The sequence below is a fragment of the Acanthaster planci genome, linkage group LG16, assembly GCF_054643075.1.
Source record: "Acanthaster planci isolate LZ-2023a linkage group LG16, COTS_SCS, whole genome shotgun sequence".
Lineage (NCBI taxonomy): Eukaryota > Metazoa > Echinodermata > Asteroidea > Valvatida > Acanthasteridae > Acanthaster > Acanthaster planci.
The window spans coordinates 551,225-576,981 of NC_141792.1; the positions used below are offsets into that span (position 1 = coordinate 551,225).

The window sequence follows — 25,757 nt, forward strand, 5'->3', positions numbered from 1 at the left end:
TTTACTGGTATAGCTTAAATGCAGTATACATGTACATGTTTAGTATCCAATATTTGTCTGTCTGATAATGTCCTGCAGCAAACACCCTATGAGCACAAAGTCACAACAACCGATGTGAAAACTGAGGAAATGATATTGCAGTTATTAATATATGGTTTATTCTTGTGAAATGTTTACTACAATACGAGGTAACTCATTAGCTTTAGTTTGACACCTTGCTGGCGTCAACGTTGTCACGGATCATAGAATTAGGGTCCTTCGAAGGTGAAGGGTACAAAACCTACTTTTTCCAAGTTTTTGGTTTGTAAGGTACGAAACCATTTTTTCTGTAAGTTTTTGGTTTCATCGTTTGTTTGTTTTTTCACACCAAGTTTTAATAAAAATGTTAACATTTTGCAAGTGACTGTAATTTCCAATCTCTGGTGAGCACATCATTCAGCCCTTACCCTTTATGCACCAACACCTCCGAGTGTCCACCTCCCCTGTCGACACAAAGCTATGAACGACGCTGCATTTCACGCACTGCTCCTCTAACTTGTCTCTACTTCCTGATATCAACCCATATGCACTGTTCGACAACAAGGGGCTTTGTCTTGCACTAATAATTAAATTAATTACATTAAAATATTTGGCAGTAAACTCCAACTAACATGTAACTCTCTAAACGATTTTTTTTCAAAAGGCGTTGAATGATGCATCATAGCTATACACAGCAAATGCGGAAAATGAGCTCAAAGCGTTTCTTTTTAGTGAATCAGATCCTAAGATCAAGGTTATACCTGGGATGAATTTGATCGTGACAAATTTAAACTACCAATAATTTTGAAACGCAGTGTAAGACATAATTCCCAATTTACATTTTTATCAATGACGACATTTCTTAGTATTGCAAGAGAAAGCGAAGAGAAATCGGCGTAACATTTAGCCCTCATCATTTTACTATTATCTGCCTGCATAGAATGCGTGGAACGATCTAGGGTTTCAGCTATTCACGCTACTGCCCCTCCCATCACTGCCCGGGGCACTGGTCCTGCGCTGGCGTTTCAGGCTAGTACTATTGTCCTGGGTAGTGCTTTTGCTGTCCAGGGTAGTGCTTTTGCTGCCCAGGGTAGTGCCCCTGCTGTCCAGGGTAGTGCCCCTGCTGCCCAGGGTACTGCCTTTGTGTTGGTGCGCCGACAATCTGCACCTGTGCTGGCTGTCCTGGATGCTGCTGCATTGTTGGGTTAACACGTCCTTGGGCATTGTACACCTGTGGTTTAGGGGTGGGTATTCAGATGCATTTAATTTACATAACGTTCCAGAAATGTGTATTCGATTAACTCCTCATCGTCATCTTGTTCAGTGAACGGGTACTGCACTGTCAAGATTACAAAGAGTTCTGAGAACGCCAACTGATTCGTTGAGATCCTTTTTTTTTGTGTGCGCTTTACCGTGTCGTTCTGTGTGCTGAGATGTAATGTAGCGACAGGATGGTTGAACACCTTGTCGGGAAGCCTGTAGTCACTGTGACGACCGGTAGGTGTATTGGGTACGAATTAGTTGAGGAATAGAGCTTAGGTTATGAACTTTCAGCTAAGAGCCAGTGGTACAGGGATTAGTGGTGGATTACTTGCCGTCTTATCGGACTAACGGCTGGGTAGCGATAGTCATTGAGCTGTTTTCCCTTGAGGGTTAGGCCTACATGTAGCGCTCTGGTTTCTGTGAAGGTTATCATACCCGAGGGAAAGAATTCCACATACGGACAACACTTGATGCCCCTGTGCACAAAGCTATGAGGCTTGTCTGAAAAAAACTGGTTTAAAGTCAATGCTTCGGAATTTTCTTTGCCAAATTTCACCTTTAAGGACATGTTTTCCCTTTCTGACGGCTGTTATAACATTTTAAGGGAAGAATACCAGTAGTGTTGACCACATAATTATAGGACCCTTTACTCCCTTTGTAATCGACCCTGCTGTGTATGTGGTTAAAATAATTTCTGTTGTGAGACTTCAGCAGGGGCTGGTTATGGTGTCCCGGATTAAGACCTGTCCCACCCGTTTATAAGTTGCCTCTTGCACCCCGCCACAGTTCTCCTTTTCAGTGGGATAATCTATGCCGCGGACAAGGGGAATAGGGATGACTTAAATCATTTTGGAATTACTAAATGTGCCTCGTTAGCGGACAAGTTTTGTTCAGGACCTTGATGAAAAAGTTCTCGAGAAAGCGACGAAGCCTGTGTCATCTTATGACGTGTTGTGGAGTCTCCCTCCATTGATTTCGGTATACCATTTTGATGGCCGGCCATGTCAGTATCGGGTATGTCAAGATCATGGTTGTCATAATCGGGTACGCGAGAATCGCTTATGTGGTGAGTATTAGTACTTGAGACTTAATTTATGCCACCCGGTGGGTGGCGGTTAGTGAGGAAAGAAGAATATAATAAAATATTGAAACAGTCCCCCAGCTATTTTAACAATCTTAAAATACACCCTAATATGAAGAAAATGGTTCTGTTTATGCACTGGGTGGATACTGTCCCCAATAGAAAGCAACCTGCAAGTGCATTGACCAAATGGTACACAAAGGTAACTCGTTGTAGGTTAATTGCAGCATTGATACTTGATGGGATGGGGCGTAATTCCTGGGAATTACCAGTAGATACCCCCTCCTTTTGACGGAGGGGTGGGCCGATAGATCATCCTCCCCAACTATTAGTCCTGGAAATGAAATTGTGAACTTTTCGGGTATTTTCTGTAAAACAAACCAAAACGTACGAAAAAAAGGTGCAAAAGTGATTACTAAATCGTGTGGCATACCCACACTCGCTTGCATATGCATTGTATGTAAACCAAGGTGTGGCATATGATGTCATGTGACCCCCCTTCCTCAGCTAGCTAATTTTAAAGTTTTGTCACTAACGCTGGAGAGATAGGAGCCTGGAGTTAGCAAGACTCACCACAGTGGTACCGATAGCCTGCGTCGGTTGCGCGTCCAACATGCCCATCACATGCCTGATGCCTCGAGCACCGATGACGCACACTACTATCTCTAAGCCACACAGTACGATGGTAAGAACGTCAATTGCGACATCAGCGATGTACTGCAGACAAAAATTATTGATCGAGCTATAATAAATGAATCAGCCAATTACTTGTATTCTGGCTTGAATATCTATTGCGAACCACTGCACTTCATCCTTAAAAGGCTATTTCGTGGTAATAATTGATATTTCTAACGTCTTCCTACTCACCAACTCATCACTAAGGTTTAAATCGGCAATTAATACATAAACTGTCGCGCCGCCAGCTATCCAGACTGCGACTTCTCCCATTAAATTGAAAGCCCCACACGTCACGAGCTGTAAATACATGCAAAGAAAAGATTAGAAGAATCAAGCCAAATATCGAATTTTATAAAGAAAGTTGTTTCTATCACTTGCAAAAATTTCTCTGCAATTCTCCGTCCCCCTCCCAAATTCTTTCATTACCACGAAACACTTTCTGATAAAAAAAACCGAATCGGGCTGTTAAACTGTGCAATTCCTGATACGGTGCAGTTCTCTATTGACCTAGCATAATATTGTGTTCTTCAATGGACAGGAGGGAGTATGATATTACATGTGCTTACCAATTTCCTGTTCCTTGTAGAGATCACAACTAGGCTCAGAATACCCGCCGGAATTAAGAACTAAGACCAATTTGAAAAGGGACAAACGCGTATAACTTTCAGGCCAATGTGAAATGAATTTCTATTAAAAGACGATGACCTCGTTATTTAATACGTTTGAAGCCAAAGATTACTCCTAAATATCATTTAACTAACTGGTTTATTTGAATTTTTATCTATCAAAATCTTTTTAAAGAAAGGAATCCTGAACGATTTCACCACACTGGTTTAAAGATTTACATTGATAAATTGGCGTCCGTGAAACACCCGATCATGTGTATGGTAACGTTTTATTTAAACATATTTACGACATATTCAAAATGGATGCGAAACACACATGCCAAAAGAAAAGAATGTCCATAGAATATTGGAATATGTAAACCGAATTTATTGGTAATTTCTTTTGAAAAATTGACCGCTTTGCGAAACACTAGACCTTGTATTCAAAGAGTTACTAATAACTTACCAATGCACCGCCCCAGACCGGTGCAGCGATAGGACTGTAGTAAGTCCCAACAAAGAGGAATCCCAGCCCCCATAGAATGGGTAGTAATATCCCATCAATAAGATGAATGATTCCAACGGCTCTCATTAAGCGTTTGAAGTTGTCCATCTTTGAAATCTGTAGCTAGTACTCAGTGATACCCAATGCTTCTAAACAAAACGAAAGAAAAAAAAAGAAAAAAATCGTGTTCCAAATTTTTAGGACTTTTTAGACATTAGTGATCTGAATTAACACCCACATTACAAACATCACATCTCAGAATTAAACCAGAAATATGTTTGTAAAAGTTATTCAGCACATTAAGTGCTTTCCAAAGATGTTGCAGTTTCGTTTAACGATGTCAATAAAACAAAGAATGCGACACTCTTTAAATATCAGAAAAAAGTTGCCACGTATATCATCACTGTTAATAACTTGCTTATTACTAATATCAAAATTAAAGAGAAATATCTCAGCCGAGACTAATTTTTTGTGCTTTTTAATTGAAAATATCGGAATTAAAAACACAGAAAACGTACAGCAACAACGCACAAAAAGTACTTTCCTTTTGTTTTGATCCAGCTCCTTTGCGATTAATAGAGAAATTACTTAAGCTTTATTAAAATTACTTGAATAAAATCCCTATATTGTTGCTGGTTTTAGTTTCACTGCATAATGACCAACATTTATAATCTTAATAAAATAAACATATACATGCAGAAACAAAATGTTGATGTACACTGATATTTCCTCACGTCAAACTCTAAAGTGGGCAATTTAAATGAAGTGAAATTAAATCATTATAATGCATCCTTCACATCGAATTTAATCACTGAATCCCAAAAGCTGATTTAAAGCGAAACGAGTGGATTGAATTGAACAAAACGTCCTGCCAACCCAGCCTGTAACACATGTGTATTCATACTTTTTTTATCAACAATGGGAATTGAAAGGCTGACAGAAGGGGTAATTGTTGTTTAAAATGTGCACAACCTGCAAAAAAAATCAGTTTAAACGAATTTAAATTGAAACATATTTGCCTTTTTCCAAAAAAAATTAAATATGTCGATTTAAATCAGTAATTAAAAAAAATTTCAATCGCGATTTAAACCGCTGATTAAAATCAACGTGGTTTAAATCATCGTTTGCATAATTGGATCTCGGCACGGACATAAATATGGATGAAGATTTTCAGTCTGTTGTGTCTGCTGTTTCTGCTCTGTGCCTTGACCCATTTGGATGAAAAAAAAACCATGTGGTGAGAAAATGCACGTCATAACAAATGTTAATCATTGCATATGGTTCATTTGAATTTATAAATTAAAGCTGGTAGCAAAAAGTCAGATTTGCTGTCGACAGCGTTAACCAAATCTGAGGTTTTTTTGCGAAATTGTCGAAGCAGGATGCTGAAGGGACGGTATCGACTTGCCCATTGAGACATTGTGACAAGATCCACAATAAGGTCTTTGACAAAGAAATGTCTAATACTCACCAACCGGTAATAAGAGTTGCGAACAAGCTCAGAAAAACTCGGTCCAAAAGCAATAGTTTTGCACTTCGAATCTGTTCGAGACTATTTGGATTGGGGCCGTAGACGTAAGTAGAAATCAACGGGAATTTCCAAATTTTAAGACCTTTGAACTGAATCAATGCTTGGTTAAGTCATAGAGGTTTGTAGCTCTATGATTAAGTGCAGGGTTCATTTGGCAAAATTGTGTCACGTGATGGGAGTTATTTTTCACCAGGTTAATGCATTTACTGATTACCGCGACCTATGGTGCCATTTTTACTTGCCGTACATAGGCCTAGGCCCTATTGTACCATACAAACTGTCATTCCGAAATACGCACGTCATCACAAGAAATACACCGGACAAAACAAGAATTTTGGCATGCATTAGTCGGTGGATTCCAGCAAAGATCCACCCGCCACCGATGCAGTGGCGTAGCCGGCTACGCCCCAGGAGGCTAGGAGGCAACTCCCCCCCTCCGGAACTCTTCTCCTTTGCCCCTCCCTCTTTGAGGAGCTTGGCTACGCCACTGCACCGGTCAGGATTCTATAGTGCGTCAGGAATTTGAAATCAAAAAGATTAACGATGAAGGAAACAAGGTCGAATACTCTATATCGTTACACAATAATTGATGAACGACGGCTCATTCCACAACTACATATACCTCCCGTGCAGTTCTGAGTTACATGGACCCGTCACTGAGTATGGTTGGTTGAATATGTTCGAGCATGTGCCTGTGAACTGCATGCAAATGAAATACCATTTGTTTCATCTGTTTAGACGTGCATTTTGTCACTGTTCTACATCTTTTGGCGTAATGTCATATTTAGTATTTACTCAAACGAGAAATTTCAGAACTAGGAAAAACAACAGTTGCTCAATTGTAAAATGTAATTTTCATCCATTTCAAAGTAAGGCAAAATTCTGAATATTCTTTCTTCCAATTAAAAGCGTACAGTTAGCAAGTTCAGTGTCCAGAATATACGTGGCCTTGCTGTTTGTCCAACGTTTTTTCCTGCCCTGGTCATCTGGAGTACTGGTCCTGTCCTGGGTATCCAGAGTACTGGTCCTGCCTTGATTGTCCAGGGTACTGGTCCTGCCTTGATTGTCCAGGGTACTGGCCCTGCCTTGATTGTCCAGGGTACTGGCCCTGCCTTGATTGTCCAGGGTACTAGTCCTGCCTTGATTGTCCAGGGTACTGGCCCTGCCTTGATTGTCCAGGGTACTGGCCCTGCCTTGATTGTCTAGGGTACTGGTCCTGCCTTGATTGTCCAGGGTACTGGTCCTGCCTTGATTGTCCAGGGTACTGGTCCTGCCTTGATTGTCCAGGGTACTGGTCCTGCCTTGATTGTCCAGGGTACTGGTCCTGCCTTGATTGTCCAGGGTACTGGTCCTGCCTTGATTGTCCAGGGTACTGGTCCTGCCTTGATTGTCCAGGGTACTGGTCCTGCCTTGATTGTCCAGGGTACTGGTCCTGCCTTGATTGTCCAGGGTACTGGTCCTGCCTTGATTGTCCAGGGTACTGGTCCTGCCTTGATTGTCCAGGGTACTGGTCCTGCCTTGATTGTCCAGGGTACTGGTCCTGCCGTGATTGTCCAGGGTACTGGTCCTGCCGTGATTGTCCAGGGTACTGGTCCTGCCGTGATTGTCCAGGGTACTGGTCCTGCCGTGATTGTCCAGAGTACTGGCCCTGTCCTAGCATCCGAGGGTGTTGGTCCTTTACTGGCTGTCCAAGGTATTGTTCGTGTGTTGGTAGGCCCCATAATTGTACCTGCATTGGTTGTCCAGAGTACGGCTGCATGTGGTGTTCATACCCTGGGGCATTTGTACACCTGCTATGTGTGGGAGGGAATGTAGGCTCTTTAAGTGTATTACAATTCCTTCTAGCAAAGTGACGAGGTGCGCAACTCGTTTTCGTGCATGCAGTGGAGGATCTAAAAGTCTAATTGGAATTAATTGATTTCCAGACATTTTTACAGACAGTATTTCTGGGGTAATGTAGGATTCCGATACCAGGCGTGATTTATCGCAATCATAGTACCCTGGTGGGGTCAACACATTATTGAGTGCAATCATTTGTTGATTGGTAAATTCAACTTTTCTCTCGGCGTTTGACACGGTCAATCACTATATACTCCCCAACATCTGGAACCAGCTCTGCGTACATTCATTGTATTCAAGGTATCTGCGTCACTGTCACCGCCAACCAGGCAACCTTTGGCATGAGCAAACTAACCACTCACGTTGTGCACAGAGAACAACGTGACCATATTAGTTGACCTTTGTTATTGGCAAAAAGCATGTGAGGAATTGAAAACTAAAAATGATATCATCGAATCGCATCATAAGCAGAAAATTAATGGCAAGTATGACTCACAGTTGTTCAGCACAACTGGAACTTTCAGGAATCAAAAGTCAACGTAGAACCAGTGACATTATTCACTCAAATGCCTAAACTGGTACTCTGTATAACCGGCATTGAACGTCTGCGCGGCCAGGCGTTCAGTTGATAAACACGCAAAAGAGCATTCATGCACTAATTAGAATGCTACTCGTCGCGTGCAGTTCTACAGAGTGCCGAAGCGAATACGTCACGCCCACAATTTTGTGTGTAAAAGGTATTAGCCAAAGAACCAGCGCATGAATCTTTCGTTTGCTCTGCACTTCCCGGTTCAAAATTACGCCGCCTTTGGATACTCCATGGGTGGGTATGAGGGTGTCACCCTACTCCTTGTTCAGCTGCACTCTATAAAAACTCCTGTCTCAGATTGACCCAGAATTGAGTCCCATTCGGCATGACCCTTTTCCTGCTCAAATTATGACCCACATGGTAAAAACTCTGGTGTTAAAATCAACACTTTTCGGTGTCATCAGATGACCACACATTAGGGAGTTACTTTATCTCCGCTGGTGTTACTTTGCATGCCTGTGTTACAATGCACTGGAGGGTGTTCAAGGTAACACCAAATAACACCAAAAATTTTAACACCAGTGAAAAGTGTTGGTGTAGTCCTTTGATACTTATTCACGCAGTTAGGTGATTCACTCATAACATTTTGAATCAACATAATTGATGAAATAGTCAATGATATGGCAGCATAATAAAATATGAAATGTGCGCATCTGCAGATTGTGTCTATCGGTAGTTATCTACCTCACGCAACAGGGTCAAGTCTCTTAGCTTTTCTGACTACACTCAGATTGCCTGACGCACTTTATTGATTAAAGCATATCATTATGCATACTTCAGAGGTTTAGACGAATGCTTTGCAACGCCTCATGCACTATACGAATTAAGCAGATAGTTGTGGTAAAAAGATGTCTGCTGCGGCTGCCTTAACAACATAACGATGCTAACGATATTAAGTCTGAAGAGCGTCCAAATTTCGAGCATTCCTTTTTTGGTTTAATTATTCAGTCATAAATTGTGTCTGGTGTCCTGTCAAAGACATCTGATTGAGACGGGCGCTTCTGGTAATACCTGAGAAGCCTTACAGATATTGATGAAAATTTATGCGTGTATGTAGTGCCCACAGTGTCTCGTGTTAAAGGGTTAAAATCAATGTTCCTAATGTAAGCGGTATGATTTTTCATCATTTTATTTCAGTGCGCTTGAAATAAATTGAAATTCCATTGAAACGGTGAGTTCATTTGACATGTACGCAAAACATTTGTGCAAATCCTTTGACAACAGTTTGCATGAGGACAGTATTACTAACTAGAGGGTCGTGCAGGCACAATCAAGTTTTGTTGACTTAACACATTAAAACAATTGTATAGGCTGAAGCACTTAGTGATGCACTGATGAACTTGCTTGTGTCTCTTGAGGTATTACAGAAGATTACACGTTAGCTCGTTGAAGCAATTAAATTCGAAGTAACACACCATGAACGGACACTGTATCACAGCCTTGGTTCCATACCAAAGAATTAGTCCCGAAGAGCGACCCCGAAATTACGGATCACTTCCCACAATTATACCATAACATCTTCAACAAATCGGACTAAGTAGAGACGTCTTGTATTCGCAGTTTACTGGTATAGCTTAAATGCAGTATACATGTACATGTTTAGTATCCAATATTTGTCTGTCTGATAATATCCTGCAGCAAACACCCTATGAGCACAAAGTCACAACAACCGATGTGAAAACTGAGGAAATGATATTGCAGTTATTAATATATGGTTTATTCTTGTGAAATGTTTACTACAATACGAGGTAACTCATTAGTTTGACACCTTGCTGGCGTCAACATTGTCACGGATCACAGAATTAGGGTCCTTCGAAGGTGAAGGGTACAAAACCTACTTTTTCCAAGTTTTTCGTTTGTAAGGTACGAAACCATTTTTTCTGTAAGTTTTTTGTTTCATCGTTTGTTTTTTCACACCAAGTTTTAATGAAATGCTATCCCCTCTGTTAACATTTTGCAAGTGACTGTAATTTACAATCTCTGGTGAGCACATCATTCAGCCCTTACCCTTTATGCACCAACACCTTCGAGTGTCCACCTCCCCTGTCGACACAAAGCTATGAACGACGCTGCATGTCTAGCACTGCTCTTTTAACTTGTCTCTACTTCCTGATATCAACCCATATGCACTGTTCGACAACAAGGGGCTTTGTCTTGCACTAATAATTAAATTAATTACATTAAAATATTTGGCAGTAAATTCCAACTAACATGTAACTCTCTAAACGATTTTTTTTCAAAAGGCGTTGAATGATGCATCATAGCTATACACAGCAAATGCGGAAAATGAGCTCAAAGCGTTTCTTTTTAGTGAATCAGAACCTAACATCAATGTTATACCTGGGATGAATTTGATCGTGACGAAATACCATTAATTCTGCAACACAGTGTCAGACATAAATCCCTTATTACATTTTTATCAGAGACGACATTTCTTAATAATGCAAGAGAAAGCGAAGAGAAATCGACGTAAGATTTAGTCTTCATCATTTTACTATTATCTGCCTGCATAGAATGCGTGGAACGATCTAGGGTTCCAGCTATTCACGCTACTGCCCCTCCTATTACTGCTCGGGGTACTGGTCTTGCGCTGGCGTTTCAGGCTAGTAATATTGTTCTTGCTCTTCCGGGTATTGCTTAGGATACTGGTGCTGCCCTGATTGTCCAGGGTAGAGCCCCTGCTGTCCAGGGTAGTGCTCTTGCTGTCCAGGGTAGTGCCCCTGCTGCCCAGGGTAGTGCCCCTGCTGTCCAGGGTAGTGCCCCTGCTGCCCAGGGTACTGCCTTTGTGTTGGTGCGCCGACAATCTGCACCTGTGCTGGCTGTCCTGGATGCTGCTGCATTGTTGGGTTATCACATCCTTGGGCATTGTACACCTGTGGTTTAGGGGTGGGTATTCAGATGCATTTAATTTACAGAACGTTCCAGGAATGTGTATTCTATTAACGCCTTATCGTCATCTTGTTCAGTGAACGGGTACTGCACTGTCAAGATTACAAAAGAGTTCTGAGAACGCCAACTGATTTGTTGAGATCCCATTTTTTTAAATACAAAAGGTCTACGCCCAGTGTGTGTTGTAATTACGTGCTGGCAAAACAAGGATAGGCATTAACGCCAGTTTCGCTAATTGACCAGTCAGCCCTGCGTGTGCTGGATCATTTTGGGATTGGGGCGCACACCTCCAGTTCACTGTTGAGTCGGCAAGTGACGGTTTCACTGTTGTGCGCGATTTATCGTGACGCTCTGTGTGCTGTGATGTAATGTAGCGACAGGATGGTTGAACACCGTGTCGGGGAGCCTGCAGTCACTGTGACGACCGGTAGGTGTATTGGGTATTGGGTATTAGTTGAGGAATAGAGCTTAGGTTATGAACCTTCAGCTAAGAGCCAGTGGTACAGGGATTAGTGGTGGATTACTTGCCGTCTTATCGGACTAACGGCTGGGTTGCGATAGTCATTGAGCTGTTTTCCCTTGAGGGTTAGGCCTACATGAAGCGCTCTGGTTTCTGTGAAGGTTATCATACCCCTGAGGGAAAGAATTCCACATAAGGACAACACTTGATGCCCCTGTGCACAAAGCTATGAGGCTTGTCTGAAAAAAAAACTGGTTTAAAGTCAATGCTTCGGAAGTTTCTTTGCCAAATTTCACCTTTAAGGGCATGTTTTCACTTTCTGACGGCTGTTATAACATTTTACGGGAAGAGTACCGGTAGTGTTGCCCACATTATAGGACCCTTTACTCCCTTTGTAATCGACCCTGCTGTATTTAGGGTAACTGGTCACCCCTGTGGTTATAATAAATTCTTTTGTAAGACTTTAGCAGGGGCTGGTTATGGTGTCCCGGATTAAGACCTGTCCCACCCGTTTATAAGTTGCCTCTTGCACCCCGCCACAGTTCTCCTTTTCAGTGGGATAATCTATGCCGCGGACAAGGGGAATAGGGATGACTTAAATCATTTTGGAATTACTAAATGTGCCTCATTAGCGGACAATTTTTGTTCAGGACCTTGATTAAAAAGTTCTCAAGGAAGCGACGAAGCCTGTGTCATCTTATGACGTCTTGTGGAGTCTCTCACCATTGTTTTCGGTTTACCATTTTGATGGCAGGCCATGTCAGAATCGGGTATGACAAGATCATGTTTGTCATAACCGGGTACGCGAGAATCGCTTATGTGGTCAGTATTAATACTTGAGACTTAATTTATGCCACCCGGTGGGTGGCGGTCAGTGAGGAAAGAAGAATACGATAAAATATTGAAAGAGTCACCCAGCTATTATAACAATCTTAATATTATTATAATATGAAGCAAATGGTTCTGTTTATTCACTGGGTGGAACATGTCCCCAATAGAAAGCAACCTGCAAGTGCATTGACCAAATGGTACACAAAGGTAACACGTTGTAGGTTAATTGCAGCATTGATACTTGAGGGGACACGGGTAACCCTAATTTGACAAAATCGCCTGTCAGCACTGCTCCCTTGATGATAATTGTTTCATTTTAAAATAACATCAGCCAGCACATTAACCAATCACACCACTTACATGGGCGTAGATCCCGGGATTGGTACATATCCCCTCATTTTGACGGAGGGGTGGGCCAATAGATCATTCTCCCCAACTATTAGTTCTGGAAATGAAATTGTGAACTTTTCAGGTATTTTCTGTCAAACAGCCGAAACGTATGAAAAACGGTGCAAAAGTGATTACTAAATCGTGTGGCATACCCACACTCGCTTGCATATGCATTGTATGTAAACAAAGGTGTGGCATATGATGTCATGTGACCCCCCCTCCCCAGCTAGCTCCCCCGTTTCTTGAGTTTCCTTCGACAGGTAATTTCAAAGTGTGTCATTAACGCTGGAGAGATAGGTGCCTGGAGTTAGCAAGACTCACCACAGTGGTACCGTTAGCCTGCGTCGATTGCTCTTCCAACATGCCAATCGCATACCTGATGCCTCGAACACCGATGAAGCACGCTACTATCTCTAAGCCACACAGCACGATGGTAAGAATGTCAATTGCGACATCAGCGATGTACTGCAGACAAAAATTATTGATCGAGCTATAATAAATTAATAATAAATTACTTGTATTCTGGCTTGAATATCTATGGAGAACCACTTCATCCTTAAAAGGCTATTTCGTGGTAATAATTGATATTTCTGACGTCTTCCTACTCACCAACTCATCACTAAGGTTTAAATCGGCAATTAATACATAAACTGTCGCGCCACCAGCTATCCAGACTGCGAATTCTCCCATTAAATTGAAAGCCCCACACGTCACGAGCTGTAAACACATGCAAAGAAAAGATTAGAAAAATCAAGCCAAGTATCGAATTTTATAAAGAAAGTTGTTTCTATCACTTGCAAAAATTTCTCTGCAATTCTCCGTCCCCCTCCCAAATTCTTTCATTACCACGAAACACTTTCTGATAAAAAAACCGAATCGGGCTGTTAAACTGTGCAATTCTTTATACGGTGCAGTTCTCTATTGACCTAGCATAATATTGTGTTCTTCAATGAACAGGAGGTAGTATGATATCACATATACTTACCAATTTCTTCTTCCTTATAGAGACAACAACTAGGCTCAGAATACCCGCCGGAATTAAGAACTAAGAACAAATTGAAAAGGGACAAAAGCGTATAACTTCCAGGCCAATGTGAAATGAATTTCTATTAAAAGACGATGACCTCGTTATTTAATACGTTTGAAGCCAAAGATTACTCCTAAATATCATTTAACTAACCGGTTTATTTGAATTTTTATGTATGAAAATCTTTTAAAAGAAAGGAATCCTGAACGATTTCACTACACTGGTTTAAGGATTTACATTGATAAATTGGCGTCCGTGAAACACCCGATCATGTGTATGGTAACGTTTTATTTAAATATATTTTAAAGAAATATTCAAAATGGATGCGGAACACACATGCAAAAAAAAAGAATGTCCATAGAATATTGGAATATGTAAACCGAATTTATTGGTAATTTCTTTTGAAAAATTGACCACTTTGCGAAACACTGGACCTTGTATTCGAAGAGTTACTAATAACTTACCAATGCACCGCCCCAGACCGGTGCAGCGATAGGACTGTAGTAAGTCCCAACGAAGAGGAATCCAAGCCCCCATAGAATGGGTAGTAATATGCCATCAACAAGATGAATGATTCCAACGGCTATCATTAAGCGTTTGAAGTTGTCCATCTTTGAAGTCTGTCGCTAGTACTCAGTGATACCTAATGCTTCTAAACAAAACGAAAGAAAAAAATCGTGTTCCAAATTTTTAGGACTTTTTAGACATTAGTGATCTAAATTAACACCCACATAACTAACATCAGATCTCAGAACTAAACCAGAAATATGTTTGAAAAGTTATTCAGCACATTAAGTGCTTTCCAAAGATGTTGCAGTTTCATTTAACGATGTCGATAAAACAAAGAATGCGACACTCTTTAAATATCAGAAAAAAGTTGCCACATACATCATCATTGTAATAACTTGTTTATTACTAATATCAAAATTAAAGAGAAATATCTCACTAATTTTTTGTACTTTTTAATAGAAAATATCGGAATTAAAAACACAGAAAACGTACTGCAACAACGCACAAAAAGTACTTTCCTTTTGTTTTTGATCCAGCTCCTTTGTGATTAATAGAGAAATTACTTAAAGCTTGATTAAAATCACTTGATTAAAAACACTATATTGTTGCTGGTTTTAGTTTCACTGCATAATGACCAACATTTATAATCTTAATAAAATAAACATATACATGCAGAAACAAAATGTTGATGTACACTGATATTTCTTCACGTCAAAAGTGGGTAATTTAAATGAAGTGAAATTAATACATTATAATATATCCTTCACATCAAATTTAATCACTGAATCCAAAAAGCTGATTTTAAGCTGGATTGAAATGAACAAGTGGATTGAATTGAACAAAACGTCCTGCCAACCCAGCCTGTAACACATGTGCATTCATACTTTTTATCAACAATGGGAATTGAAAGGCTGACAGAAGGGGTAATTGTTGTTTAAAATGTGCACAACCTGCAAAAAAATCAGTTTAAACGAATTTAAATTGAAACATATTTGCCTTTTTCCAAACAAAAAAAAATGTCGATTTAAATCAGTGATTTAAAAAAATGATTTCAATCGCGATTTAAACCGCTGATTAAAATCATGGTTTAAATCACCGTTTGCATAATTTGATCTCGGCACGGACATAAAAATGGATGAAGATTTTCAGTCTGTTGTGTCTGCTGTTTCTGCTCTGTGCCTGAGTTGACCCATTTGGATGAAAAAGAAACCATGTGGTGAGAAAATGCACGTCATAACAAATGTTCATCATTGCATATGGTTCATTTGAATTTATAAATTAAAGCTGGTAGCAAAAAGTCAGATTTGTTGTCGACAGCGTTAACCAAATCTGAGGGTTTTTTTTGCGAAATTTTCGAAGCAGGATGCTGAAGGGATGTATCAACTTGCCCATTGTGACATTGTGACAAGATCCATAATAAGGTCTTTGACAAAGAAATGTCTAAAACTCACCAGTAATAAGAGTTGCGAACAAGTTCAGAAAAACTCGGTCCAAAAGCAGTAGTTTTGCACTTCGAAACTGTTCGAAACTGTTCGGATTGGGGGCGTAGACGTAAGCAGAAATCAACGGGAATTTCCACATCTTAAGACCTTTGACCTGAATCGATGCTTGGTTAAGTCATAGAGGTTCGTAGCTTTATGGTTAGGTTCAGGGTACATTTAGCAAAATTGTGTCACGTGATGGGAGTTATTTTTCACCTGGTTAATGTATCACTGATTACTGCGACCTGTGGTGCCATTCTTACTCGCCGTACATAGGCCTAGGCCCTATTGTACCATACAAACTATCATTGCAAAATACGCACGTCATCGCAAGAATTCAAGAACAATTCGGACAATTCAAGAATTTGGCATATATTAGTCGGTGGATTCCAGCAAAGATCCACCCGCCACCGATGCAGTGGCGTAGCCCCAGGAGGCTAGGAGGCAACCCCCCGGAACTCTTCTCCCCTGCCCCACCCTCGTTGAGGAGCTTGGCTACGCCACTGCGCCGGTCAGATCAATGTTTGCTAATATACAACAAAATAGAACTGACAGCATATTCAAATGTTTTAGTGTATATTATAAATGTGGAGTTCCAACTCCTTCTGGTTTGGTTGTAACGGTCATATGCAGACGAAGGCCACACGCGTGCCAGCCGGCGTGCATGGACCTCGGAAGTGGATACATATTTTGGCTGACCTGTCTCGGAAAAAATGGGCAGTACACAGATAATCGAACGGTTGGTTCGATTTTCTCAAAAGTGATGTCAAAATCACAACAAATAGTAACTTTAAAAGTCCTAAATTGTGAAAAAATGCACTGCTGTGATTTCGGTAAAAAAGTTGGGGCGGTTTCTGCCCTGGATTTTGTAGGGTTTAACAAGGTGATTGACTTTAGTCCCATGACAACATTCATTTCAAATGTTAACTTTCGTCAATATTCTATGAGGTACTGTCGTCGACAAGCTAACACTGCGTGAAGTTGGAAACCAGAATGTGCACTTCAGAACTTCCGTTAATGGAGGGAGAGCATCGAGATACTCTATATCGTTACACAGTAATTGAACAACGGCTCATTCCACTACATATACGTCCCGTGCAGTTCTGAGTTACATGGACCCGTCACTTAGTAGGGTTGGTTGAATATCTTCGTGCATGTGCCTGTGAACTGCATGCAAATGAAATACCATTTGTTTCATCTGTTTAGATGTGCATTTTGTCGCTGTTTACCTCTTTTGGCGTAATGTCATATTTGGTATTCACTCAAACGAGAAATTTCAGAACTAGGAAAAACAACAGTTGCGCAATTGTAAAATCTAATTTTATCCATTTCAAAGTAAGGCAAAGTTCTGAATATTCTATCTTCCCATTAAAAGCGTACAGGAAGCAAGTTCAGTGTCCAGAATATCCTTGGCCTTGCTGTTTGTCCAACGTTTTTATCTTGCCCTAAATGTCCACGGTGCTGGTCCTGCCCTGGTCATCTGGAGTACTGGTCCCTTCCTGGGTATCCAGAGTACTGGTCCTGCCTTGATTGTCCAGGGTACTGGCCCTGTTCTGGCATCCCGGGGTGTTGGTCCTTTACTGGCTGTCCAAGGTATTGTTCGTGTGTTGGTAGGCCCCATAATTGTACCTGCCTTGGTTGTCCAGAGTACGGCTGCACATGGTGTTCATACCCTGGGGCATTTGTACACCTGCTATGTGTGGGAGGGAATGTAGGCTCTACAAGTTTATTACAATTCATTCTAGCAAAGTGACGAGGTGCGCAACTCGTTTTCGTGCATGCAATGGAGTTTCCAAAAGTCTAATTGGAATTAATTGATTTCCAGACATTTTTACAGACAGTATTTCTGGGGTAATGTAGGATTCCGATACCAGGCGTGATTTATCGCAATCATAGTACCCTGGTGGGGTCAGCACATTATTGAGTGCAATCATTTGTTGATTGATAAATTCAACTTTTCTCTCGGCGTTTGACACGGTCAATCACTATATACTCCCCAACACTCTGTCATCCTTTGGTATTTGCGGCAGGGCTCTTGATTGGTTCAAATCATACTTGAGTGATCGTCATCAGCGGGTCTATGACGATGGCGCCAAATCTGATCTTGTTAAACTCAGTCACGGGGATCCTCCAGGATCTGTAGGTTGGCTGTTGTTGTTCAGCATCTATTTCAGTGGTCTTAAGCAAGCTTTGCAGTCCCATGATGTCAGCTACCACTGCTCTATGTTGATGACGTGGAGCTCTTTGTGTCATTTGCACCAAAACAAGATGATGCCTTGCGTGCTCTCCATAATAGACTAGAATCCTGCATTACTGATGTTAGTGTGCGGTTGAGCTTGAACTCACTTAAACTTAACAGTGATAAATCAGAACTGTTTCTGTTGGGTTCGAAGTCACAGCTTGCAAAAATCAATATCAACAGTATTAACATAAACACCATGTTTCTAATAATCTGGGCGTCATTCGGAAGTACTAACCCGCTCAGCCACCGAGAAGCATTTTCAGTAACTGTTACAATGTATTTGATGTATTCCATTTTTTGACGGAGTTCGGCGTGTTTTAATTTCCTTTTATTTTTATTGTGATAAATACCGACTAAAACCGGATCTCGAATGTAGCTGGCAATATTAATTCGCGATTATGAGCACCTGCTACTTTGAACAAACCACAAGGAACCGATAAGAGCAGCCAAAACAACGAGAAAAAGTGCTCACTCTGATAATTCATAAAATGGAACATTTTTAGTAATTGCTGCCGTATTAGATTTAACATGACTGTTTGGAACTTTATTATTACCAAATATGTACACTGGAGCAGACAGCGCACATCGGTGCAAAGCTGGGGGTATGAACGGAAATTCCTAAATTCTATGACCTGTGAGCTAAATCAATCCCATGTCCAAATAATCTGGCCATGGCTACAAATAAAGCATACCGGTAAGTCTACGGGGGCCACTGGCCACAGCCTGCAGCCATTTCTCATAGACCTACGTGCTATGGCTAGCCGCAGCTGTGTCATTCGGACACGGTCTAATTTGATGCTCTGGTGGCGAGATAACAGTCACAAAGATGAGCCTTTGTTTAGATATTAGATTACTGATATGACTGATATTAGATGACAAACGTTGACACCAAATACACGTGCATTGAACATGTACTGTCACAATGACTCAAGTTGTATTAATACACACCAAAGTAAGTAAGCTGTAACGAGGGACGCCAGTCCAAGAAAACGTGGCGACAGCTGGTGAATTTCCTCCACGATTCAGTGCTTTAAGTGCGAAGTCCTTGTATATTTTGTTAAGATTTTGGAGTAATTCATCGGTAGATATTAACGAGGAACTATCTGCAGTCAACACTCCCTCATTATCGGACCTATTCATGTATGTGTGTTTGCTTTTCGTCTTTTACTCAGGAGAGTCTGTAAGGCAATTTTTAAAAATTACCACAGAAACGAAACTGCAGTTGAAACTATTGTAACGCAGCTTGCGTTTATATCAGACTGCAAACTGAGCATTTCGAAGACAAAACTCGCAATTCTTACTCAAAACGAGAATCATTTGTGGGAGAACATAAGGTACTATATGTCGGATCAAAGAATATTTGAGATCACTTGGTTTCTTTCCCAGAAATGAACTCTGAGGTTTAAACTGCTGAATCTACGTGAAATCATTCGAGAGCCGTAGTCCATGTGAAAGGGTCTAAAAAGTAAATCTGCAATTGAATACAAATCTTTCTTTACTCCACGGCTGTATCAAGCGTATTAACATTGGAAGCCTTTTTAAATATAGCGAGTAATAAACATAGTAACCTGTCTTTCCATTATCATCATCAGTGGGCTACGCGCACCAAGTCGTCAAAGACATATATTCAATACAGTCAAGTGCACATAGAATAGCACAAACCCTATGTGCCTTTATCCATTTCTTGGTTTCCTCTTATGGCAGCGGTTTTCTTCCAAGGAGTAACACAATCGGTGCTTTCAGCCGGACTTTGATCTGCTCAAGCTCAGTCTGGGCATCCAAGACTTCTTTCAACCTATACGAAATTATAAAAGCTACATTTTACAAGTAAATCGCCACATTTCTGATTTACTGTTAATTTAACGTAAATGCTAAGTTTGAGGTAATGCTTTGTTCGGTCATTATAGCTGGTAAGCGATATTCATTATTTCAGAAACTCGTTTAGTTTGCATGCATAATGGGGTGCTGTATTTTAAAAACCAAAGAGGCACCAAGATTGATTCGCACCTGTCCTGGAATTCATCCAAAGGGTTTGGGTTACTGGGATTCTTTTTTAAGCAGGTACGTAAGGCTGACCAGGAACTGAGGTAACCAATGTATGATGGCACATTCATCTCCCAAACCAATTGGAGACTATCGTCTCTGCCAAAAATAAGAGCGAAGCGTTAATGACACTGAAAATGATGAAGAATAAAATGAATTCAGTTGTGTGCACTTAAAACATTTGGTGCTCACTTCCAAGTATTATGTTATCACTAAAGAACTCTTGATGTGCAAGATTGTTGCTATCTTCAAAAATGTCTTCAGAGACTCTTCAGAGAATTGTACAAGTAATCCATCTTCATACCATGGAAGATGCATCGCTAATTCAGTTCCCGTATTGTTTTTTACAGAACATTAGTGAAGCTTCAAAAACAGAACAATACTTCTCTTTCTGTTCGTATCATCAGGAGATCCAAAGGAAAAGAGGCGGCAAAATTATTTTGGTTTTGAAACAAATTGAATTCTGTCTTCAGATAAGAAACCTAAGAACATGTACTACTGTGTTCTTATCGGCCTTGTGACGATAAGAAGCGCCTAATGACGATCAGTTAGTTGTGCCCATTTTGTTACCATTTCCGTGTTCAAGTTCCAGTGATTGTTACCAGACCATCTGATAGGCCATACCTGATGCTACCTTGGTAAGGAATGCTGAATTCAGCGTACAGGTTATCAATGTGTTTTCGACGATCATCCCAATGAGGTCCGAGTAATGCGCCCCTGTAAAACTGTGGTAGAAACGAGACAGAGAAAAAGAGGGTAAAATAGAAACGTTCCAACGCCATAGTAAAGTAAATTTGATTCTGTTATATATCCTAGGCTTGATTGCTCCAAACCCATTCAATGCTTTGTCTATGGTTACTTGGGTTCCCGTTACATCCTTCGTTGTCAAATCTGATTGTGTTAGCGACTCCTGGCTTAGAGTTACGTAATTGCTCTTTATATTGTCCACGACGAATTCCTTTCACATTGTTTATGAACCTGACTTGTAAAATAAAAAGCCCTCTCGAAGCCGTTCGCAATGTGCAGTTTGCGACCGGGCCACGGTGTTGCATGGTGCCCTGCATTTGGGGTTCGAAGTCAATCTTTCAGGACATGGGTCGAAGCTCGGTTGAATGTTCATGTAATTACCACCACCATAACTTCGCTTCAAGGCGTTCAGTGGTCTCTACAGTTCTGTGAGTTAAATGTGTTCTTTTTTGTAGCTGGTTCTGGCCTGCATATCCAGGCAAAAGTGTTTCATCATGGTCGTCCTTAATCCACATTCTTCAATCTGTCAGTACCTAACCATTCAATTTGACCATCATCATTTCTGGAATTCTATTATAGGGAAGAGTTCCATATATGGACGCCAGTAATTACTCCCTACAGTGACCTATTGGCCATTAGAAAGCAAAAACATGTCCAGAACAGTTCGATTTAGGAGGGAAAAAAACGACGTCCTTTACATAGAAAATACTCCAAAAAATTTAAGACCAGTCTCATAGGGTTTGTGCACAGGGTGTCGAGTAGCGTCCATGTATGGAACTCTTTCCCTATCACGAAATACACCTTTACCCTGTTTTAGTTTTACCTTGGTTATGACACAATATTTTGAATGAATAACCTGTAACTTTCGATCGACCTCTTGATATATGTCGCCATTACATGCATTGAGGATTCAGTCAGCATTTAAAAATAAGGCGTGGTGATTTGTCGCGCCTTGGGTAACAGAATCAAAATTCCTGGATGAGGAATGTGACAGGATGTCCAAAGGACATCTGGGTTAAACCCCTGCAAAGGAATCAGACGTGATTTTGTTTTTGAAACTGATATGAAGGGTTTTGGAGATGCGATAAATTCTTGTTGACATCATTTCCCTTTTCTCCATATTACTCGACGACCGAATTTTTGTCACAGGGTACAAATGTGACCGTTACAATTCATTAAAATTCCGTCCTCACTTTGAACATGGGTTTGGGATTAATTTGACAAGCTCGGTTTCAAACTGCATGTCCCTCATCCCATACTCTGCTTTGGAAGGGAATCTACAACCATTGGCCTCATGAAGTATTTGTGGACATTTTTTCAGCAAGAAACGATTCTTTCTGCGTGAGCTAAATACAATCTCGCCCTTAAAAGAATTTGAAGGGTGCATTTTTAAGTCTAGTGTCCCCGTGTAGGAAACCTTGTCTCTAAATACATTTCCCATCCAAGAGAATAATGCAATGTTTGACAGCACCAATTTTAGAATCAGAATTTCTGACTTAACGGCACGATTAATTCTCTGTCAGCTAGTCATTAGGAAAAACTATTATTTGTATTGTCAAAGGCAATAAGCCTTTTGCAAATTAAATTGGAATAAAATCTGGTACACTGAGTTACCTGATTGCACAAACACATAATTTGAATTCCCCAGACTAAAGACACTGTTTTTATTACTCATGATTTGGGGCAAGCTGTTGCATAGCGACCACCATCTCTGGAATGGACTGGTTTCTTTGTGCCCTTCCTATCTGTTAAAAAAGTGTACTGGTGCAAGGTGTCTCTTATGTGACTAAGCAAAAGCTTGCCCGGAATAACGAGGTATAGCAATAGTGTCCTTCGTAGAGAAAATTCAAATTATGTTTATGTGCTTTTAAAGAATTCAGTGTACACTGTATCAGGGTTTATTCAAACTGAACTTGCAAAAGGCAAGTAATTTCTTCAACATGGTGTTTAAAAGCACAAGTTCGTATGTAACTACCTACTTACATCAGTATGCAATTTCTGCAATCTTGCATCTTTTGTCTTGTCACCATCACAAGCCTCTGGTACAAAGTTTCCATACGTGCAGACAGCCATGCAACCAGATGGCTGTAAAACACGATCGACCTCCTTGCAATAGGCTGTATAGTCCAACCAATGAGCAGCCTGGAAGCAGGTTACCAGGGAGACTGAGTTGTCTGGGATGGGAATTTTCTCCCCTTGACCAGTTCTAACACGATCAGAGAAAACAGAGAGCAACTAAAGCTTTATTTGAAATTTTGAACTCCAACAATACTTCTTTGAAAATCCAGCACTAGAGGTTGTCAATGGCAGCCATCTTCCTGGTCAGTGCTTCTGTTATCATGGGGGATATGCACAAGAGGTCTACTTATGTGTATTGGTCCCTATGGAACAAAGTCACTGACCAGGAAGATGGCTGCTGTGCATAGCCTATATACTGGGAAGAATCTTGGAGAGCTCTACAATATCAACAAGGGTCTAGCCAAGTCACTGTTAAATGGAACTTGACGCCCCTACTTCAGGCATTCTTGTAATTTATACTACATGTACGTGTGCATGTATAAAGAATTACGCCTTCTTGCTTCGTGCAGTGTGGACAGTTCCAAAGAATACGTTACTAGAAAAAATTTCAGGTAAAATAATTTAAATTTACTTGGGTTGCTTTCTCTTTCTTGCTGTCCTCAGTTTCTCCACAGATCTGGCTCATGGACGATAATTTACGTGTATTTTTTTTCCACTCAGGGTGTGAAACTATTCTGGTTAATAAATGTGTACAGTTTATCATGTAAATTGATTACATTTCAGTTTTCAGTGAAGATGGAATAAACACTTTCATGATAATTCTGTCAGATTGATAATTGAGCCAAAAATGCTGCGTAATGTTTTCCTTTCCTTATTTTGACCAAATAATTGTGATTTGCCTGTGACTGATACATGTGCATGATCAATCCAAAGCAACTGACTGCATCATGCGAACTTCGTATCCATAATCAGTAAACATTTGTTCAAAAACAGGACACAGCAACTGGCTGCATCATGTGATTTTCGTATCCAAAATCAGTAAACATTTGTTCAAAAACAGGACACAGCAACTGGCTGCATCATGTGATCTTCGTATCCAAAATCAGTAAACATGTGTTCAAAGACAGGACACAGCAACTGAGTAAGACAATCAGATATAAGTATTCCCTACACTCACAAATGAACAATGAACCAACCTACACTCACAAATGAACAATGAACCAACCTGTACTCAACATTGGGTGGTTTGTCTTCCCTCTTCAGTGCAGCAGCAATCTGTGCCTCGCTTACATCTACACCAATGATCTTCTCAAAATAAGGGGTCAAAGGTCGTGTATTCTGACCTGATCCACATCCCACATCAACAGCAAGCTTGAACGGCTTTGAATGCTGTGGACATTTCAATTCAAATGGAATTAACTTTCACTAAATACATCAAGTCACCACAGGTTCGAGATGTTGACTCATCACAATAATCCTCAGCAATTTGCAGGATAAACAAATTCAATTTATGTCATGTATGTAATAAGTACTTGGCTTCAATTGCATTTTGCTAAAACATGGAACACTGAAAGATTACGATCATGATATTTGACATGTTTGATGCACAGCTACAACCTTTGACAACACTGAGCCACGACAGCACATAGCTATTAATTAATGATGTACTCCAATGTGGTGCGGACCCCTAAGGTACACTTTGATTTCCCCTTGTACATTTCTGAACTGGTCTTGTGTTGGCCTACTACTAATACTTGTACTAGCATGAGGCCAAGCTAGAGTAAAGTAAAATCCAAACGTTAGCGCTGGTTTAGCTAATTAACTACAGGAGAAATAAACAAGTAGGACTAGAGTAGCCAAACGGTGTGCTCTGAGATACCTTCTCTTGTAAATAATCCACGATCCGTTTAAAGACTTTCTGTGGTAACGTGGGACGATATTTCAGATAAACGCCAGCATGAGCTGCCCCCTCGAACAGCTTTATGGGCGCCGCCATGTTACTGATAGCGCCCTCTCAAGTCTGGTGAATGTTAGTCTATGTTAGTGTTACGGAGAGGGAGTTCCGGCACAGTGCTAGTGAAGTGTGACACTATTACATGTACATATACTGTACAGGTATATAGCTTTAGGGTAGGTGCGGTTTAACGCGTGCGATTATGGCAGTCAATTTGGATGCCGAATACTTGAACTTTGGTCAGGCCAATACAATACTTTGGCATGAAACGCGTTTCAGCAGGGAGGCAAAACCCCACAAATACCTATCCTTGCTTAGCCTCTGTTGATCACAATGTGCTAATTTATTTGTTAATTATTGAATCATCCGATCTACGGCAATGTATTTCATTTTCAGATGTATTTTTTGCGTTGGGGAGAAGTTAATTTATATAACGGGTTTTTGCCCTTACCCAACGTATATATTAATAAACACTGACTCGGACCGGCCAGCCGACCCCGGCAAGCTCGGTGGTCGAGTGGTTAAGACGTCTGCACCAGTAAGCAGGAGGTCGTGGCTTCGAGTCCCACCCGACTAAGCTTAATTTTTTTCGCAAGCTCACAGACAAGCACTGAGCATACAATGTTTACTAATATATACGTTGGGTAAGGGCAAAAATATATATATAAATATATAAATATAATATATATATTCATATATAAATGAATTTCATATTAGTGGTTATTGCGTTAAATTCCAGAGAACTGAACAGTTTATGGCAAATTATTTTAGAGTAAGAAGAAAGAGCAAAATAATATGCTATCAGCACATGCATTGAGCGGCCATTTTTTTCCCTCATTTACATACACTCGGCAGGATTCATTACCCGCTGCCGGTTGTACGTTTGGAAGACGTTTTTACGACGTGTGGAGACTATGTACCATACGGGAACCAGTCTAAGTGAAGTGCACAAAAGTCACGCATGAAACATGAGGGTTAAAGATCATACGGCAATACTTGTGGTGCACTCTCTGAAAATCCAGATCTGGGCAAAGCAAAGTCGCATGTATTCGCAT

The 25,757-nt window shown here is 40.6% G+C and overlaps 4 protein-coding genes across 8 annotated transcripts in view; 1 reads left to right on the plus strand and 3 right to left on the minus strand.

The window, feature by feature from the left end:
* LOC110984568 (putative methyltransferase DDB_G0268948) overlaps window positions 1-25,757 on the plus strand; it is a 58,670-nt gene that overhangs the window by 21,370 nt on the left and 11,543 nt on the right. The window contains exon 1 of one of the 3 annotated variants that reach the window (XM_087147145.1): window positions 20,777-21,157. The exons of the other annotated variants lie outside the window; for them this stretch is intronic. Coding sequence (XP_087003271.1) covers window positions 20,823-21,157 — 335 coding nt within the window. The 5' untranslated portion in view covers window positions 20,777-20,822. Of the gene's footprint in view, window positions 1-20,776; window positions 21,158-25,757 lie in introns of those variants that run through there. 3 annotated transcript variants of the gene reach the window in all.
* Window positions 136-6,504, minus strand: LOC110984583 (uncharacterized). 3 transcript variants are annotated; one of them, XM_087147341.1, is made up of 6 exons: window positions 5,626-6,504; window positions 4,112-4,299; window positions 3,607-3,666; window positions 3,230-3,337; window positions 2,936-3,079; window positions 136-1,249 (listed from the first exon to the last, which is right to left on the minus strand). In XM_087147341.1, the coding sequence occupies exons 2-6, from the start codon at window positions 4,256-4,258 to the stop codon at window positions 1,055-1,057; spliced, it is 654 nt and encodes a 217-aa protein (XP_087003467.1). In that variant the 5' UTR covers window positions 4,259-4,299; window positions 5,626-6,504; the 3' UTR covers window positions 136-1,054. The 3 variants fall into 3 exon arrangements, with proteins under 3 accessions (XP_087003467.1, XP_087003468.1, XP_087003466.1); XM_087147342.1 differs by having other exon boundaries at window positions 4,112-4,296; window positions 5,622-6,504; XM_087147340.1 differs by having other exon boundaries at window positions 5,622-6,504.
* LOC147796379 (uncharacterized) lies at window positions 9,656-15,801 on the minus strand. Its single transcript, XM_087147147.1, has 6 exons — window positions 15,668-15,801; window positions 14,171-14,358; window positions 13,665-13,724; window positions 13,289-13,396; window positions 13,001-13,144; window positions 9,656-10,982 (listed from the first exon to the last, which is right to left on the minus strand). Exons 2-6 carry the CDS (start codon window positions 14,315-14,317, stop codon window positions 10,713-10,715), a joined length of 729 nt encoding a protein of 242 aa, XP_087003273.1. The 5' UTR covers window positions 14,318-14,358; window positions 15,668-15,801; the 3' UTR covers window positions 9,656-10,712.
* Window positions 18,843-24,776, minus strand: LOC110984570 (putative methyltransferase DDB_G0268948). The gene is made up of 6 exons (XM_022244886.2): window positions 24,628-24,776; window positions 23,974-24,137; window positions 22,713-22,935; window positions 20,607-20,707; window positions 19,947-20,081; window positions 18,843-19,734 (listed from the first exon to the last, which is right to left on the minus strand). Exons 1-6 carry the CDS (start codon window positions 24,742-24,744, stop codon window positions 19,635-19,637), a joined length of 840 nt encoding a protein of 279 aa, XP_022100578.1. The 5' UTR covers window positions 24,745-24,776; the 3' UTR covers window positions 18,843-19,634.